Source organism: Chiloscyllium punctatum, chromosome 30 (assembly GCF_047496795.1).
Source record: "Chiloscyllium punctatum isolate Juve2018m chromosome 30, sChiPun1.3, whole genome shotgun sequence".
Taxonomy (NCBI): Eukaryota; Metazoa; Chordata; class Chondrichthyes; order Orectolobiformes; family Hemiscylliidae; genus Chiloscyllium; species Chiloscyllium punctatum.
The window spans coordinates 34,073,987-34,090,368 of record NC_092768.1 but is presented as its reverse complement, the minus strand read 5'-3'; the positions used below and the strand labels follow the sequence as shown (position 1 = coordinate 34,090,368).

General features: G+C 54.5%; 1 protein-coding gene across 5 annotated transcripts in view; it reads right to left on the bottom strand.

The window, feature by feature from the left end:
• The window catches only part of LOC140455403 (E3 ubiquitin-protein ligase BRE1A-like), a 42,761-nt gene extending 26,379 nt beyond the window's left edge, over positions 1–16,382 (bottom strand). The window contains exons 1-5 of one of the 5 annotated variants that reach the window (XM_072550224.1): positions 16,224–16,382; positions 14,933–15,166; positions 11,508–11,675; positions 6,982–7,141; positions 5,905–6,096 (exon numbers count right to left, since the gene is read on the bottom strand). In XM_072550224.1, the coding sequence (XP_072406325.1) occupies positions 5,905–6,096; positions 6,982–7,141; positions 11,508–11,675; positions 14,933–15,085 (673 nt within the window). In that variant the 5' untranslated portion in view covers positions 15,086–15,166; positions 16,224–16,382. The other 4 variants (XM_072550223.1, XM_072550227.1, XM_072550225.1 and 1 more) reach the window with 4 other exon arrangements.

Genomic DNA, 16,382 nt, shown 5'->3' with positions numbered 1-16,382 from the left:
CACAGCCTGGGAGCGCAAATTCCTCAAAACAGGAGGCAAACAGCAAAGGGGGAGGAAGAAAGGACAAAGCAGGAACACACAGGCCAGTCGGCCTAACACTGGTCTGTCACGGGGAAAGCATTTGGCTGGACGATGATGGAGGCTACAGTAGGGCACTGACAAAATCCAAACGCAAACAGGTTGAACCAAAAAACAGTTTTTGTTTTAAACTCACTCACGGGATGAGGGTGCCACTGTCTGGGCCAACACTTATTGCCCATCCCCAATTGCCCAGGGGGCAGTTAAGAGTCAACCACGTTTCTGTGTGTCTGAAGTCCCATTTAGGCCAGACCAGGTAAGGATGGCAGTTTCCTTCCCTAACGGCCACTGGTGAACCAGATGGGATTTTTCTGACAATGGTCACCATTAGACTCTTCAATCCCAGATTTCCGAAAGGTAAATCACGGTTGACCGATTCGGAGTCATAGAGATGTACAGCATAGAAACAGACCCTTTGGTCCAACCTGTCCATGCCGACCAGATATCCCAACACAGTCCAGTCCCACCTGCCAGCACCCGGCCTATATCTCTCCAAACCATTTCTATTCAAACACCCATCCAAATGCCTTTTGAATGTTGCAATTGTACCAGCCTTCAGCACATCCTCTGGCTACTCATTCTATACACGTACCACCCTCTGCGTAAAAAAGTTGCCTCTAAGGTCTTTTTTATATCTTTCCCCTCTCACCCTTAACTTATGCCCTCTAGTTCTGGACTCCCCGACCCAAGGGAAAAATACTTTGTCTATTTACCCTATCCATGCCCCTCATAATTTTGTAAACCTCTATAAGATCACCCCTCAGCCTCCGACGCTCCAGGAAAAACAGCCCCAGCCTGTTCAGCCTCTCCCTGTAGCTCCAATCCTCCAACCCTGGCAACATCCTTGTAAATCTTTTCTGAACCCTTTCAAGTTTCACATCTTTCCGATAGAAGGAGACCAGAATTGCACGCAAATTTCCAACAGTGGCCTAACCAATGTCCTGTACAGCCGCAACATGGCCTCCCAACTCCTGTACTCAATACTCTGACCAATACCAAACACCTCCTTCACTATCCGATCTACCTGCGACTCCACTTTCAAGGAGCTATGAACCTGCACTCCAAGGTCTCTTTGTTCAACTACACTCCCTAGGACCTTACCATTAAGTGTATAAATCCTGCTAAGATTTGCTTTCCCAAAAGGTAGCACCTCGCATTTATCTGAATTAAACTCCATCTGCCATTTGTCAGCCCACTGGCCCAGATCCTGCTGTAATTTGAGGTAATCCACTTCGTTGTCCACTACACCTCCAATTTTGCTGTCATCTGCAAACTTATTAACAATACCTCTTATGCTCGCATCCAAATCATTTATGTAAATGACAAAAAGTAGAGGACCCAGCACCAATCCTTGTGGCACTCCACTGGTCACAGGCCTCCAGTCTGAAAGACAACCCTCCACCACCACGCTCTGCCTTCTACATTTGAGCCAGTTCTGTATCCAAATGGCTAGTTCTCCCTGTATGCCATGAGATCTAACCTTGCTAATCAGTCTCCCGTGGGGAACCTTGTCGAACGCCTTACTGAAGTCCATATAGATCACATCTACTGCTCTGCCCTCATCAATCTTCTTTGTTACTTCTTCAAAAAAGTCAATCAAGTTTGTGAGACATGATTTTCCATGCAAAGCCATGTTGACTATCCCTAATCAGTCCTTGCCTTTCCAAATACATGTACATCCTGTCCCTCAGGATTCCCTCCAACAACTTGCCCACCACTGAGGTCAGGCTCACCGGTCTATAGCTCACTGGCTTGTCTTTACCGCCCTTCTTAAACAGTGGTACCATGTTTGCCAACCTCCAGTCTTCTGGCACCTCGACTATCGATGATACAAATGTCTCAGTAAGAGGCCCAGCAATCACTTCTCTAGCTTCCCACAAAGTTCTAGGGTACACCTGATCAGATCCTGGGGATTTATCCACCTTTAACTGTTTCAAGACATCCAGCACTTCCTCCTCTGTAACATGGACATTTTGCAAGATATCACCACCTATGTCCCTACAGTCTATATCTTCGATATCCTTTTCCACTGTAAATACTGATGCAAACTATTCATTTAGTATCTCCCCCATTTTCTGTGACTCCATACAAAGGCCACCTTGCTGATATTTGAGGGGCCCTGTTCTCTGCCTAGTTACCCTTTTGTCCTTAATATATTTGTAAAAACCCTTTGGATTCTCATTAATTCTATTTGCTAAAGCTATCTCATGTCACCTTTTTTCCCTCCTGATTTCCCGCTTAAGTATACTCCTATTTCCTTTATACTCTTCTAAGGATTCACTTGATCTATCCTGTCTATACCTGACATATGCTTCCTTCTTTTTCTTAACCAAACCCTCAATTTCTTTAGTCATCTAGCATTCCCTATACCTATCAGCCTTCCCTTTCACCCTGACAGGAATATACTTTCTCTGGATTCTTATCATCTCATTTCTGAAGGCTTCCCATTTTCCAGCCGTCCCTTTACCTGCGAACATCTGCCTCCAATCAGCTTTCGAAAGTTCTTGCCTAATACCGTCAAAATTGGTCTTTCTCCAATTTAGAACTTCAACTTTTAGATCTGGTCTATTCTTTTCCATCACTATTTTAAAAGGAATAGAATTATGGTCGCTGGTCCCAAAGTGCTCTCCCACTGACCTCTGAGTCACCTGCCCTGCCTTATTTCCCAAGAGTAGGTCAAGTTTTACACATTCTCTAGTAGGTACATCCACATGCTGAATCAGAAGATTGCCTTGTACGCACTTAAGAAATTCCTCTCCATCTAAACCTTTAACACTATGGCAGTCCAAGTCGATGTTTGACAAGTTAAAATCGCCTATCATAACTACCCTATTATTCTTATAGATAGCTGAGATCTCCTTACAAGTTTGTTTCTCAATTCCCCTCTGAATATTAGGGACTTATTGGACTATTTGCAAAGGTGATAAGTAATATGGCTAAACGGCCAATTCGATGGATGCACTGGACTTAAGGGGTCCCAGAATGCATTCGATGACGTGGCACAGCAAAGGTTATTGCAGTAAACAGAAGCACATGGTTGGGGGGGGTGGCGCGCAGGAGAGAGGGGGGAACAAAAGCACATACTGTCAGGGATGGAAGACTGGCTGGCTAATAGAAAGCAGAGCACAAGACACTTAAGTTTTTGACGTGATAAATGGAGTGTCTTTTATTCACTCACAGGATGCAAGCATCGTTGGCCAGGCCAGCATCCCTAAGAGTCAACCACATTGTTGTGGGCCTGGAATCACATGTAGGCCAGACCAGGCGAGGATGGCAGCTTCCTTCCCTTGAGGATGTTAGTGAACCAGACGGTTTTCCCCGACAATCAACAACAGATTCATGGTCATCATTAAATTCTGAATTCCAGATTCTAGTTTTAAGGAAATCAATGTCGAGGCCTCAATGATTTAAAGTTCATCTCTAGTTAGTGAGTTCTGAGAGGATTTGTAGTTCAGGTTGAGGTTCTGGATGTATGTTTGCTCAGTGAGCTGGAAAGTTAATTTTCAGATGTTTCGTCACCACACTGGGTAATATTTTCAGTGAGCCTCTGGATGAAGCACTGGTGGTGTCACCCACTTCCCATTTATGTGTTTGGGTTTCCTTGGCCTGGTGATGCCATTTCCAGTAGTGACGTCATTTCCTGTTGTTTTTCTCAGGGCGTGGTAAATGGGGTCTAACTCAATGTGTTTGTTGATAGAGTTCCGGTTGGAATGTCATGCTTCTAGGAATTCTCGTACGTATCTCTGTTTGGTTTGTCCTAGGATGGATGTGTTTTCCCAGTCAAAATTGTGTCCTTCCTCATCCGTATGTAAGGATACTAGTGAGACAGGGTCATGTCGTTTTGTGGCTAGTTGATGTTCATGTATCCTGGCGGTAATTCTGAAAACCCGAAGCAGAGCACAACAGCCAGCGGACTGGAAGACCTGGAGCAGAGGTGAACAACTGGCAGACTGGAAAGCTGGAGCGGGAAGTGACGGCCAGTACTCTGACTCATAAACACTGATCTGTTACCTGTGAAGAGCTAGGGTTGACTTTTACATGAGGCTATGTGGAAAGTTCAAGGTTATTTGGTCAAAAATAGGGGGTTGACTTTTACAAGAGATCAATTATTACTCAAGGATATACTGTACGTGTATGGAGTCAGCTGCCATTTATAAGGCATTTGGATGGGTATATGAATGGGAAGGTTTTGGAGGTATATAGGCCAGGTGTTGGCAGGTGGGGCTAGATTGGATTGGGATATCTGTTTGGCATGGACGGGTTGGACTGAAGGGTCTGTTTCCGTGCTGTACATCTCTATGACTCTATGTAATACACCAAAAGCTTGATTAGCAGTATCATCCGAAAGCATCCACTCCCTCCACCACCGACGGTCAGTAGCAACCGTGTCTACTCTCCACAAGACACACTGCAGAATTTACCAAGACTCCTCAGACAGCACCTTCCAAACCCAAGAGCAATCCCATCTAGAAGGACAAGGACAGCAGATACACGGGAACACCATCACCTGCAAGTTCCCCTCTGAGCCACTCACCTCCCTGACTTGGAAATATATGGCCATTCCTTCACCGTCACTGGGGCAGAATTCTGGAATCCCCTCCCCAAGGGCATCATGGGTCAACCCAGAACAGGTGGACTGCAGCAGTTCAAGAAGGCAGCTCACCCCCACCTTCTCAAGGGGGTACAGAGAGATGGGCAATAAATGCTGGGCTCAGCCAGCGACGCCCACGTCCCACAGGGACAATGAATAAAAACAGAACTGGCCCAGAGAAGGTTTGCTGAACTCTCTCGTAGGTTTGGGGAGGCTGGCAGGAATGTGCAGTTATTTCACAGTTTGAGCTTGTGTCCATCGGAGTTTAGAAAAACGAGAGGTGATCTCACTGCAATGTAAAACCCTGAGAGGTCTTGACAGAGGGGGATGCTGAATAAAATGTTTCTCCTCACAGGAGAGATTACAATGAAGGGTTCACTGTTTAAATGTGGAGAGGCTCTTACCTTCATAATACACACGAGGACAAATTTATTCTCTCCCAGGATTGCGAGTTCTTAGATCTCACTTCCCCAGAGTGATAAATATGAAATAATTGAATATTCCTGAGGCAGGAGTAGATAACTCTTTACAGGAAGATTTTTCTTTTTGCTCTCATCGAAACTAGGGTGCAAGAAACAGTTGGACAAAGGGGATACCAACTTACACAGAATGAGAAGATGGTCTTTTTAAATTCATCCACGGGATGAATATGGGTGCCTGGCAGTACCACAATTTATTGCCCAGTCCCTAATTACCCAGAGGGCAGTTGGCAGTCAATCACATTGCTGTGGGCCTGGAGTCATAGGTCAGACGAGGTAAGGATGGGAGTTTCCCTTCTGAAAGGATAGTAGTGAACCAGATGGGGTTGTCCAACAATGTACAATGGATTCAGCGTAACAGCCCGTATTCCAGACTTTTATCCAATTCAAATTCCATCATCTGCCGTGGCAGGATTCGAACTCAGGTCCGGAGAACATGACCTGGGTCTCCGGATTAATAGTCTGGCGATAATACTGCCAGGCCATTGCCGACCTTAACGATTGCTTGGGCACTGTTGCCATGGAGAGAGCAGTTAACCGTTGTTCGTCGCTTTACGCAATTAGACTCCGATTGGCCGCATTCCCTTGGCAACACGCTGACCAATGGGAGTCCACTCGCCTTGCTGGAGAGCGAAGCTGGACAGTTAACTGCGCCCTCCGTGTCACCGTGGTGATGGTGGCTCAGCCAATCCCCTCATGCTGTATAAAATGACGCGTATGTGCGTTTTTCCACCCCACCCCCGCCGAGCTGCTCACCTTTGCTGGTGACCCACTCGGCCAGCTGGTCAATCCGGAGACGGAGCTTCTCAAAGACATCAGCGGTGCTGGACACGGCCTGGCGGGAATAGGCGACCCGATCCTGGAGCTGGAGCTCCATCTCCTCGCTGGTGCTACTGGCCAACATGGCCAGGAACGGCAACGCGCTCTCACTCTGGCCCTCCCTGCACGCTGGAGACAGAACACGAAAAGGCAGCAGTGCCATAGGAACTTTACACTGGTCCCATCCCATCCCACCTCCCCCCCCCACCCCCCCAAGACCCCCTCCGAATGTCCATCACCTAGCCCTGCAACACAATAACAACAACCACTGTGCAGTTACAGGGACACGGAGTACAGCAACTGTACAGTTACAGGGACACGGCGTACAGCAACTGTGCAGTTACAGGATCATGGAGCACAGGGCTGTCACATCAGTAACTGTACAGTTACAGGGACATGGAGTACAGCAACTGTACAGTTACAGGGACACAGATTACAGGGCTGTCACATCAGTAACTGTGCAGTTACAGGTACACGGAGCACAGGGCTGTCACATCAGTAACTGTACAGTTACAGGGACACGGAGCACAAGGCTGTCACATCACTAACTGTGCAGTTACAGGGACACAGGATATAGAGTAAAGGTCTTCCACATCAGCACAAACTGCACAGGACAGGAGTGATCAGAAGCAAAGAGGTAGACTTTAAGGAGCATCTTAAAAGGAACAGAGAGAACAAGGTAGTTAGGGAAAGTGAGTGAGAGAGAGAGACAGCGGCATGAACAGGCAGAAATGGGAGAAGTGGAATATTCATAGTGTAAGAGAGGCAGAGAGGGGGGGGAGAGAGAGAGAGACACAGCACAAGCAAGCAATAGAGTTACAGCATGAGCGACTGAGCGTGAGTCAGAGAGTGAGAGTGTGTGTGTGTGTGTCAGAAAGAGAGAAAGATAGAGAGAGAATGGAGAGTTGGATGGTTGGAGAGAGATTCCAGATCTTGGTTCCAGGAAATGGAGGACCCAGATCTGGAAGATGACAAGTGAATTGTTCTGGATTAACGGCTCCCCGTGTAGATTACCTTTCTCTCTCTCCTCACGACGGTCCCGTTCCTGGTTGCTATCGGAATCAGGCTCAGGGTCAGATACCACCAACATCTTCTTCTCAGACAGTACATCCCGGCTTTCCTGCTCTTGCTCCAGATCCCAACGCTGCAGGATAATCCGCACGTTCTCATCAAACTGAGGGAGCAAGACCCAGGCTCAGTATCAATGGCTGACCTTTCACCCCTCCAGGGTCATGTCCAGATCATTTTTGTGATGGGGCTCTGTCATTACCCTGCGCTGTCCCTGTCCCTGACCCGGCGCTGACCCCTGTCCACGGGCTGTCTCCCTGCGCTGACCCCGCCCTGACCCCTGCGCTGTCCCCTGTCTCTGTCTCCGCCCTGTCCTTTTCCCTGACCCCGCCCTGTCCCTTTTCCCTGACCCCTCCCTGGCCCCCATCCCTGACCCCTCCCTGGCCCCCATCCCTGACCCCGCGCTGTCCCCTGTCCATGACCCCGCGCTGTCCCCGTCTTGTCCCCCTCCCTGTTCTCCATCCATGACCCTGCCCTGCCCCCGTCCCTGACCCCGCGCTGTCCCCCCTCCCTGACCCCGGCCTGTCCCAGTCCCCGCCCTGTCTGCCTTCCCTGACCCCAGCATGTCCCAGTGCCCGCGCTGTCCAGTCCCTGACCCTGCGCTCTGACCCGTCCCTGACCGCACACCTTCCCCTGTCCCTGACCCCGCAAATTCCCTTGTCCCTGACCCCACCCTGCCCCACGTCGCTGACCCCAGCCTTCCCAGTCCCCGCCCTGTCCCCAGTCCTTGACCCCACCCTGTACCCACGCTGTGACCTTTCCCTGACCCCGCCCTGTGACCCTTCCCTGACCCCGCCCTGTGACCCGTCCCTGACCCCTCCCTTACCACGCCCTGTCCCCATCCCTGATCCCGCGCTTTTCCCCATCCCTGACCCCGCCCTGTCCCCCGTCACTGATTCTGCGTTGTTCCCCGTCCCCACCCTGTCCCCGACCCCGCCCTTTCGCCCGTCCCTGGCCCCGCCCTGTCTCCTGCCCCTGACCCCGCCCTGTGTCCTGTCCCCACGCTCTCCCTGTCCCTGACCTCGCGCTCTCCCGTCTCTGACCCCACGTTGCCCCTATCCCTGACCCTGCCCTTTCTCCATTCTTGACCCTGTGTTCTCCACTGTCCCTGCGCTGTGCCCCATCCCTGACCCCAGCCTGTCCTGTCCCTGACCCGTCGCTGACTCCTCCCTTACCCCGCCCTGCCCCCGTCCCTGACCCCGTGTTTTTCCCCGCCCCTGACCCTGCGTGTCCCCCATCCCTGACCCCGCCTTGTCCCCGTGCTGTTCCCCGTCCCTGTCCGTGACCCCGCACAGGTCCCTGTCCCCACCCTGTTCCCTGGTCCCTGACCCCGCACTGTTCCCTGGTCCCTGACCCTGCGCTCTCCCCTGTCCGTGACCCCATGCTCTCCCCTGTCCGTGACCCCACGCTCTCCCTTGTCCGTGACCCGGAGCTGTTCTCCCGTCCCCGCCCTGTCCCCTACCCCTCGCTGTTGCCCGTCCCTGACCCCGCGTTGTCGTCCGTCCCTGACCCCTCTCCCTGACCCGGCCCTGTGTCCTGTCCCCGCGCTCTCCCCCATCCCTGACCCCGCCCTGCCCCAGTCCCTGATCCCGCACTGTGCCCCGTCCCTGACCCCGCCCCCGACCACGCCCTGTGCCCCGACCCCGCCCTGTGTCCTGTCCCTGACCCCGCCCTGTGTCCTGTCCCTGACCCCGCCCTGTGTCCTGTCCCTGACCCCGCCCTGTGTCCTGTCCCTGACCCCGCCCTGTGTCCTGTCCCTGCGCTCTCCCCTGGCCCCGCGCTCTCCCCCGTCCCTGGCCCCGCGCTCTCCCCCGTCCCTGGCCCCGCGCTGTGCCCCATCCCCGATCCAGTGCATTCCCCCGCCCCTGACCCCGCGCTGTTTCCTGACCCTGCCCCTGACCCCGCGCTGTCCCCTGCCCCGACCCCGCACGGTCCCCCGCCCTGTCTCCATCCTTGACCCCGCGCTCTCCCCTATCCCTGACCCTCTGCTGTCCCTGTCACCGCGCTGTGCCCTGTCCCTGACCACGGCCTGTCCCAGTCCCCGCGCTGTCCCCCGTCCCTGTCCCAGTCCCCACGGTGTCCCCCTTCCCTGACCCCAGCCTATCCCAGTCCGCGCGCTGTCCTGTCCCTGACCCCACGCTGTGCCCCGTCCCTGACCCCGTGGTCTCACCCGTCCCTGACCCCGCGCTCTCCCCTGTCCCTGACCCCGCGCTCTCCCCTGTCCCTGACCCCGCGCTGTACCCATCCTTGACCCCATGCTGTGACCTGTCCCTCGGCCCTGACCCTGCCCTGTCCCTGACCACACCCTGTCCCCAACCTTGACCCTGCGCTTTCCCCTGTCCCTGACCCTCTGCTGTCTCTGTCACTGCGCTGTGCCCCATCCCTGACCCCACACTGTCCCCCGTCCCTGAACCCGGCCTGTCCCAGACCCCGTGCTGTGCCCAGTCCCCACTCTGTCCCTGACCCCTCGCTGTTGCCTGTCCCTCACCCCGCGCTGTCGCCCGTCCCTGTCCCCTCTCCCTGACCCCATCCGGTCCACCGTCCCTGACCCCGCCCCGTCCCTGACCCCACCCTGTCCCCGTCCCTGACCCCACCCTTTCTCCATCCCTGACCCCGCGCTCTCCCCTGTCCCTAACCCTCTGCTGTCCCTGTCACTGTGGTGTGCCCCGTCCCTGACCCCACGCTGTCCCCTGTCCCTGACCCTGGCCTGTCCCAGTCCCCACGCTGTCCCCCGGCCTGTCCCAGTCCCAGCTCTGTCCCCCTTCCCTGACCCCAGCCTGTCCCAGTCTGCGCGCTGTCCCGTCCCTGACCCCGCCCTGTCCCTCGTCCCTGACCCCAGACTGTCCCCCTGTCCCTGACCCCAGACTGTACCAGTCCACGCCCTGTCCCCATCCCTGACCCCGCACTGTTTCCGTCCCTTGACCCCGCCCTGTTTCCGTCCCTGACACTGCCCTTGACCCCACACGTCCCCAGTCCTTGACACCGCGCTGTGACCTGTTCCTGACCCCACCCTGTCCCCCCGCTGTGACCCATCCCTGACCCCACACTGTCCCCGACCCCGCCCTATCCTCCACCCCAGACCCCCCATAACCCGCACTGTCCCAGACCCCACCCTGTCCCCGTCCCTGACCCCATCACTGATTCCATGCTGTTCCCTGTCCCCGTCCCTGACACCGCGCTGGTCCCCGTCCCCACCCTATCCCCTGGCCCCGCCCTGTCCCATGTCCTGACCCCGCCCTGCCCCCCTCCTTAACCCCGCCTGGTCCACCGTCCCTGACCCCGCACATTCCCTGTCCCTGACCCCACCCTGTCCCACGTCCCTGACCCCGCCCTGTCCCATGTCCCTGATACCGACCAGTCCACCATCCCTGACCCCGCCCTGTCCCACGTCCCTGATCCCGCCCTGCCCCCCTCCCTGATACAGACCGGTCCACCATCCCTGACCCCGCCCTGTCCCACGTCCCTGACCCCACCCTGTCCCCGTGCTCTCCCCTGTCCCTGAACCCGTGATTTTTCCCCGTCCCCGACCTTGGCCGGTCCCAGTCCCTGCCCTGTTCCACGTCCCTGACCCCAGCCTACTCGAGTCCCCGCCCTGTCCCCCGTCCCTGACACGGCCCTTGACCCCGGCCTGTCTCCAGTCCTTGACACCACGCTCTGACCTGTCCCTTACCCCACGCTGTCCGCGTCCCTGACCCCGCCCTGTCCCCTGCCCTGAACCCGCGCGGCTCTCCGTCCCCGCCCTGTCCCAGACACTGCGCTGTCGCCCATCCCTGACCCCTCTCCGACCCCACCCAGTCCCCTGGCCCTGTCCCCAGTTCCTGACCCCGTGCTGTCCCCCTCCTCTGACCCTGCCCTGGTTCCCGTCCCCATCCTGACCCCGTCTGACCCCGCCCTGTCTCCCGTCCCCTTGTCCCTGGCCCCGCGCTCTCCCTTGTCCCTGGCCCCGTGCTCTCCCTTGTCCCTGCCCTGTCCCTCACCCCTCGCTGTCGCCTGTCCCTCACCCCGCGCTGTCGCCTGTCCCTGACCCCACCCAGTCCACCGTCCCTGACCCCACCCAGTCCACCGTCCCTGACCCCACCCTGACTCTGACCCGTCCCTGACCCCACCCAGTCCACCGTCCCTGACCCCACCCTGACTCTGACCCGTCCCAGACCCTGCGCTGTCACCTGCCCCTGACCCCGGCGTGTCCTGGCCCCGCGCTCTCCCCCGTCCCTGGCCCCGCGCTGCCCCCCGTCCCTGGCCCCGCGCTGCCCCTTGTCCCTCACCCCATGCTCCCCCCCGTCCCTGACCCCGTTCTGCCCATGTCCTGGACGTATTTGATCGGGACAGTGTAGAGGGAGTTTTAAGCTGTGCCGCCCCTGTCCTGGTAGTGTTTGATGGGACAAAGCAGAAACACCTTTGTATCTTGCCCTGGGAGTACCTGCCTTGGGTGAGTGGACGGTGAGGGTTGGGGGATAGTGCCCACACTGTACCTGGCACCAGTAGCGGTTCAGAATGAGGAGGGTGGCGTCATCTGTGGCTTGTCGTTTCACCAGCTTCTCGATCTGTTCCCGCAGCTCATCCTCGATGGTCTGTCGCTGATCGATCACCTCAGCGAGCTTCCGGTTTTTGCTCTGCAGGGTCCGGATGTCAAGCTCCTCCTGGGGTAGGGCGTAGCAAAGTTAGAGGGGGGCAGGTGAGGTCAGAGGTCAGAGTCAGGCGCGGTCTGTAAGCTCCAGTGCACGGGCAGCAGAGCAGAGCGGTATTGGTACTCCCCCTTTGGACACAGACAGACACACTTCATTGGTGAATTCCTTTCAGCTTAGACTTTGGCAACAGGCTCAGGGCTCACTCACACCATTTTTCAGGGACTGACTGAACGCTCCAGGAATAAATGAGAAAGAAAGCCTTTTGTGGCAGTGAGAGAGTCAACAAATGGAGGTAACGGATCAAATAGTAACAGCTCAGGGATCATAAGAAGGGAGTTGGGGGGGGCATTTATCCGAGAGAAGTTGTACTGCCTTCAGAGGCAGACCCCAGATGCTTCACTGCGCTGATTGCCGATTTTCTCATGAGCGGAGGTTGGGCTTCTACTCGCTGGGGTTGAGAAGAATGTGAACTTATGAAAACAAAAACATTTCTGAGGGACTTGGCAGGGTAGGTGGGGGGGGGGGGGGGGGGGGGGGGGGGGGGGGGGAAGGCTGTTCTCGGAGCACAGAACATAATCCCAAGAGAAAGGGGCCATCGGATTAAGACAGAGATGTTCTCCTCTCAGGGAATGATCAGGTCAGTCGTGATCTCATTGAAAGGTGGAGCAGATTCGATGGGCTGAATGGTCTTTTTCTTCCTCCAGTCGTGTTAGGAGCACGGATTTGGTTTTAGTGCCCGGGTTGTGGTGACCTGGAAGGCATTGCCCGAATAGGCAGCGGTAGCAGATATAACACAACAAAATTTCAGGGACATGGACAGGGACAACACAGGGTTAGGGCCAGGGAAACTGGGCGAAGGATCTGAGTGGGGGGGAAAGAATTGTCAGGTGACAGGGATAAATGGGTAACTGGAGCGTTCGGTGATTCACAAGATGTGGGAGTCAGCACTAAAGTCAGCGCGTAGAATCCCGACAGTGTGGAAGCAGGCCATTTGGCCCATCAAGTCCACACCGACACTCTGAAGAGTGTCACACCCACCCCCTACCTTATCCCTGTAACCCTGTATTTCCCATGGCTCACCTGCCTAATCTGCACTTCCCTAGACACTATGGAGCAATAGCGAGGCCAAATCCACCTCTGGACCATGGGAGGAAACCCACACAGACACAAGGAGAATGTGCAAACTCCACACAGATAGTCGCCCCAGGCTAGAAGATGGTGGTGAGCCACCGTCTTGCACCAGCAAGGGGCTTTTACGGCATTACAGAGGGTAGATACGATTCAATCAGGTAGCTGAGAAACTGGGCTCATGTTTGGATAGGACCCACTTTCCCCGTAAAGGGGCAATGATGAGACAGAAGAGGTTGCCACCACAATCCAGTCACACGAACACAAAACCTGTTTTCCCAATTTACCAAACTGAATTTCAAATCCTCCAGCAACCAGGTTGGAGGCTGAGATTCTGCTGCAGGGATCATTAATCTGAACCTCTGGGTTACTGCTCCAGTAGCATTAGGACTGGATCACCATATCTCACGATATAATCGAGTACAGCTTCTCTTTCAAATAGCCAACCCAGTGACAATGGGCGACTGAGCTTTGATGACAGAAACTGTAAAGCTCAGAGTTGCAGAAGAATCTCGGGTGTGTTACTGCATATTCACTAAAACGTTAATACGTTGCTAAGTCAACTAAAGAGAAAAGTTAAGAAAATACTGTCATTCATCATGACGAGAAGTAAATACTGAAGAAGGAAGATTATGCTTCAACTTACACTGGGCACTGGTCAGATCAGATCCAGACTTAGGTCACCAGAGTCCTGCCAGACAATAGGGTTGGTCAGAGCATTGGGTATTGGAGTTGGGAGGTCATGTTGCAGCTGTGCAGGACATTGGTTAGGCCATTGTTGGAATATTGCGTGCAATTCTGGTCTCCTTCCTGTCGGAAATAGTTGTGAAACTTGAAAGGCTTTAGAAAAGATTTACAAGGATGTTGCCAGGGTTGGAGGATTTGAACTATAGAGAGAGGCTGAACAGGCTGGGTTGTTTTCCCTAGAGCATTGGAGGCTGAGAGGTGATTTTATAGAGATTTATAAAATCATAAGGGGCATGGATAGGATACATAGACAAAGTCTTTTCCCTGCGGTCAGGGAGTCCAGAACGAGAGGGGATAGGTTCAGGGTGATAAAGGAAAGATATAACAGGGACTTAAGAGGCAACTTTTTCACGCAGAGGGTGGTACGTGTATGGAATGAGCTGCCAGAGGAAGTGGTGGAGGCTGGTACAATTGCAACATTTAAAAGGCATCTTGATGGGTGTATGAATAGGAAGGGTTTGGAGGGATATGGGCCGGGTGCTGGCAGATGGGACTAGATTGGGTTGGGATATATGGTCGGCATGGACGGGTTGGACCGAAAGGTCTGTTTTCGTGCTGTACATCTCTGTGACTATGACTGTCTCTTCTCATTCAGAAGAGACGACTGGTGGTGGTTTAATCTGAGGGTCACCACCCCTCGGGCAAGGGATTGGCCTTCTTTCGGAGTACGATGCACAGTATCAGCCCCTTTATTTCAGGAAGGATTTAATGCATTGGAGACAGTTCAGAGAACATTTCAGAAATTAAAAGGTGGATTGCTTTATGACAGTATGTTCAAACTGGCTTGTCTTGTATCTGTAGTTTGGAAGGGTTACGTGGCAACTGGATTGAAACGTACAAGATCCGGAGGAGTGACAGAGCGGGTGTAGAGGTAATAGTCAAATCTAGAACTATGGGTCATAATTCAAAATAAAAAAAAAATCAGGGGTAACCCAAAGATCAGGGCAGATTTCTTTTCTCTCAGAGGGTGGCAAATCTGCTTGGAAAAGGTGATGGAAGGATAGACTCTTGTTACACAATGGGGAGCGTGAAGGGTAATCCGGGGTCAGCAGGAAGGTCGAATCGACATCACAGTCTGGGAGAAAGTGAGGACTCCAGATGCTGGAGATCAAAGTCACAAAAGGGAGGCGCTGGAAAAGCACAGCTGGTAAGGCAGCATCCAACGAGCAGGAGAGTCGACGTTTCAAGCATAACCTCAGGGATGTGGATGAAGAGCTTATGCCTGAAACATGGACTCTCCTGTTCCTCGGACGCCGCCTGACCGGCTGTGCTTTTCTGATGCCACACTTTTTGACCGAGGCCAGGCCAGCGTGAGTCTCGTTAACGGGCGAGGAGGGGCTTGTTGGTTGATTTGGTGATGGGGGTGGGGCGGGTGGAATCAAAGTGTAACTCACCGTGGAACTGTCGCTCCCCAGTTTGATGGTTTCCACCTTGGCCCCCGAGCTCCCCGCCGACTCCTCTAGGTTGGCCGATTTCTCGGGAGGCCCAGGTGGTGGGTCTGCTGCCGCCCGCTTGGAGCCCGCGCCGGGCGTCTCCCTCTCCTTCATGGCGGCGGCGGAGGAGGGGGTGTCTGCAAAGGGACGGCTCCAGGCTAAGGCTGAGCTCCCCAGGAGCTGCCACGTCCGTCACTGGAAGGCAGAGCAGAAAAGGTGAATCGTCACAGCTCGTTTCCGGGACACAAGCCTCAAACCCTGCAGCGCAGTTCCTCACGGGATAATCTAGGACTAAAAGGGATGCAGCTTCAAAACAAGGGGGTCTCAACTTGAGATGGAAATGGGGAAGAACATCTTTGTTCAGCAGGCTGTTACACTTTGGAGCTCTGCTCTGCAGGCTACATTGCTGAACTTACTCGAAGCTTGGCTATTTGAGAGATTAATGCTGGGAACGATTATGAAGATGGGAGGGAGCAGAAACAAGACCAGAAACGGATCTCGTTCAATGCCTCAAACAGTTCCTACAGTCCCATTACTGTCTGAATGAGGAAATTTCTCCCGCATTCCTGACTTGCAGGGGCAGGCAACTGGGGAGGGTCAGATATCAACACCTTCCTTTGGTCTGGCCGTCAGAGGAAATGTTATGTCTCCCTCCCACGTCCCCCACCTGCAATGAAGTCAGGGCTCAGAATCCTCTTCTCCCCCTACCCCCTCTCAAAAATGTTTTGGGTGCAGGTGGGAGGGGACGCTCACAGCTGTAGGAATACCACCACCCGCCCAACCCTGAATCGGCATCGCAGGTGCTCCTTCCCATCCCCACCAGAGTAAACCAAAATCCAATAGATGCTCCAGAGATATTCAGCCGGAGTGGCCATCGCAGCGCCTCCACAGCCAAGCCCACTCGACAGAAGGTTGGTCTCAGGGTCTCCCCAAACAGGCTGGGGAGCAAGAGCTTCCCTTCCCTACAGGGAAGGGGGACAGAGGCCACTCACCCCCTCCAGCCCCTGCTGGCTCCTGGAGGGAATCCCCACCAGGAATCTGCACTACTCCCCAACGCCAGGGCAGTGTTGTATTTCCCCACCCCCACCATATATTACGAGGATAGGGAAGGGGTACAGTGATGACCCAGCTCCAGGCTCCCCTTCCCCCACCTCCCTCCACAGCAGCAGCAGCAGCAGCAGCAACACCATCCACCTCCACCTCCTCCACTTGCTGCTCTGGCCTGAAACCCGGAAGTGAAGATGCTCCTCACCCTCCGCCAGCAGAAAACCCGGAAGTGGGCGGGGCCCGACTGACAAGAATCGGGGGTGGGGGTGGGGCGTTCAAGAAGGGACGCTGGGAGGACCCACCCCACGCGGCCGGAGACCGAGACCGGGACGGAGTGCGTCGGAGCCGCGAGAACGGAACCAAC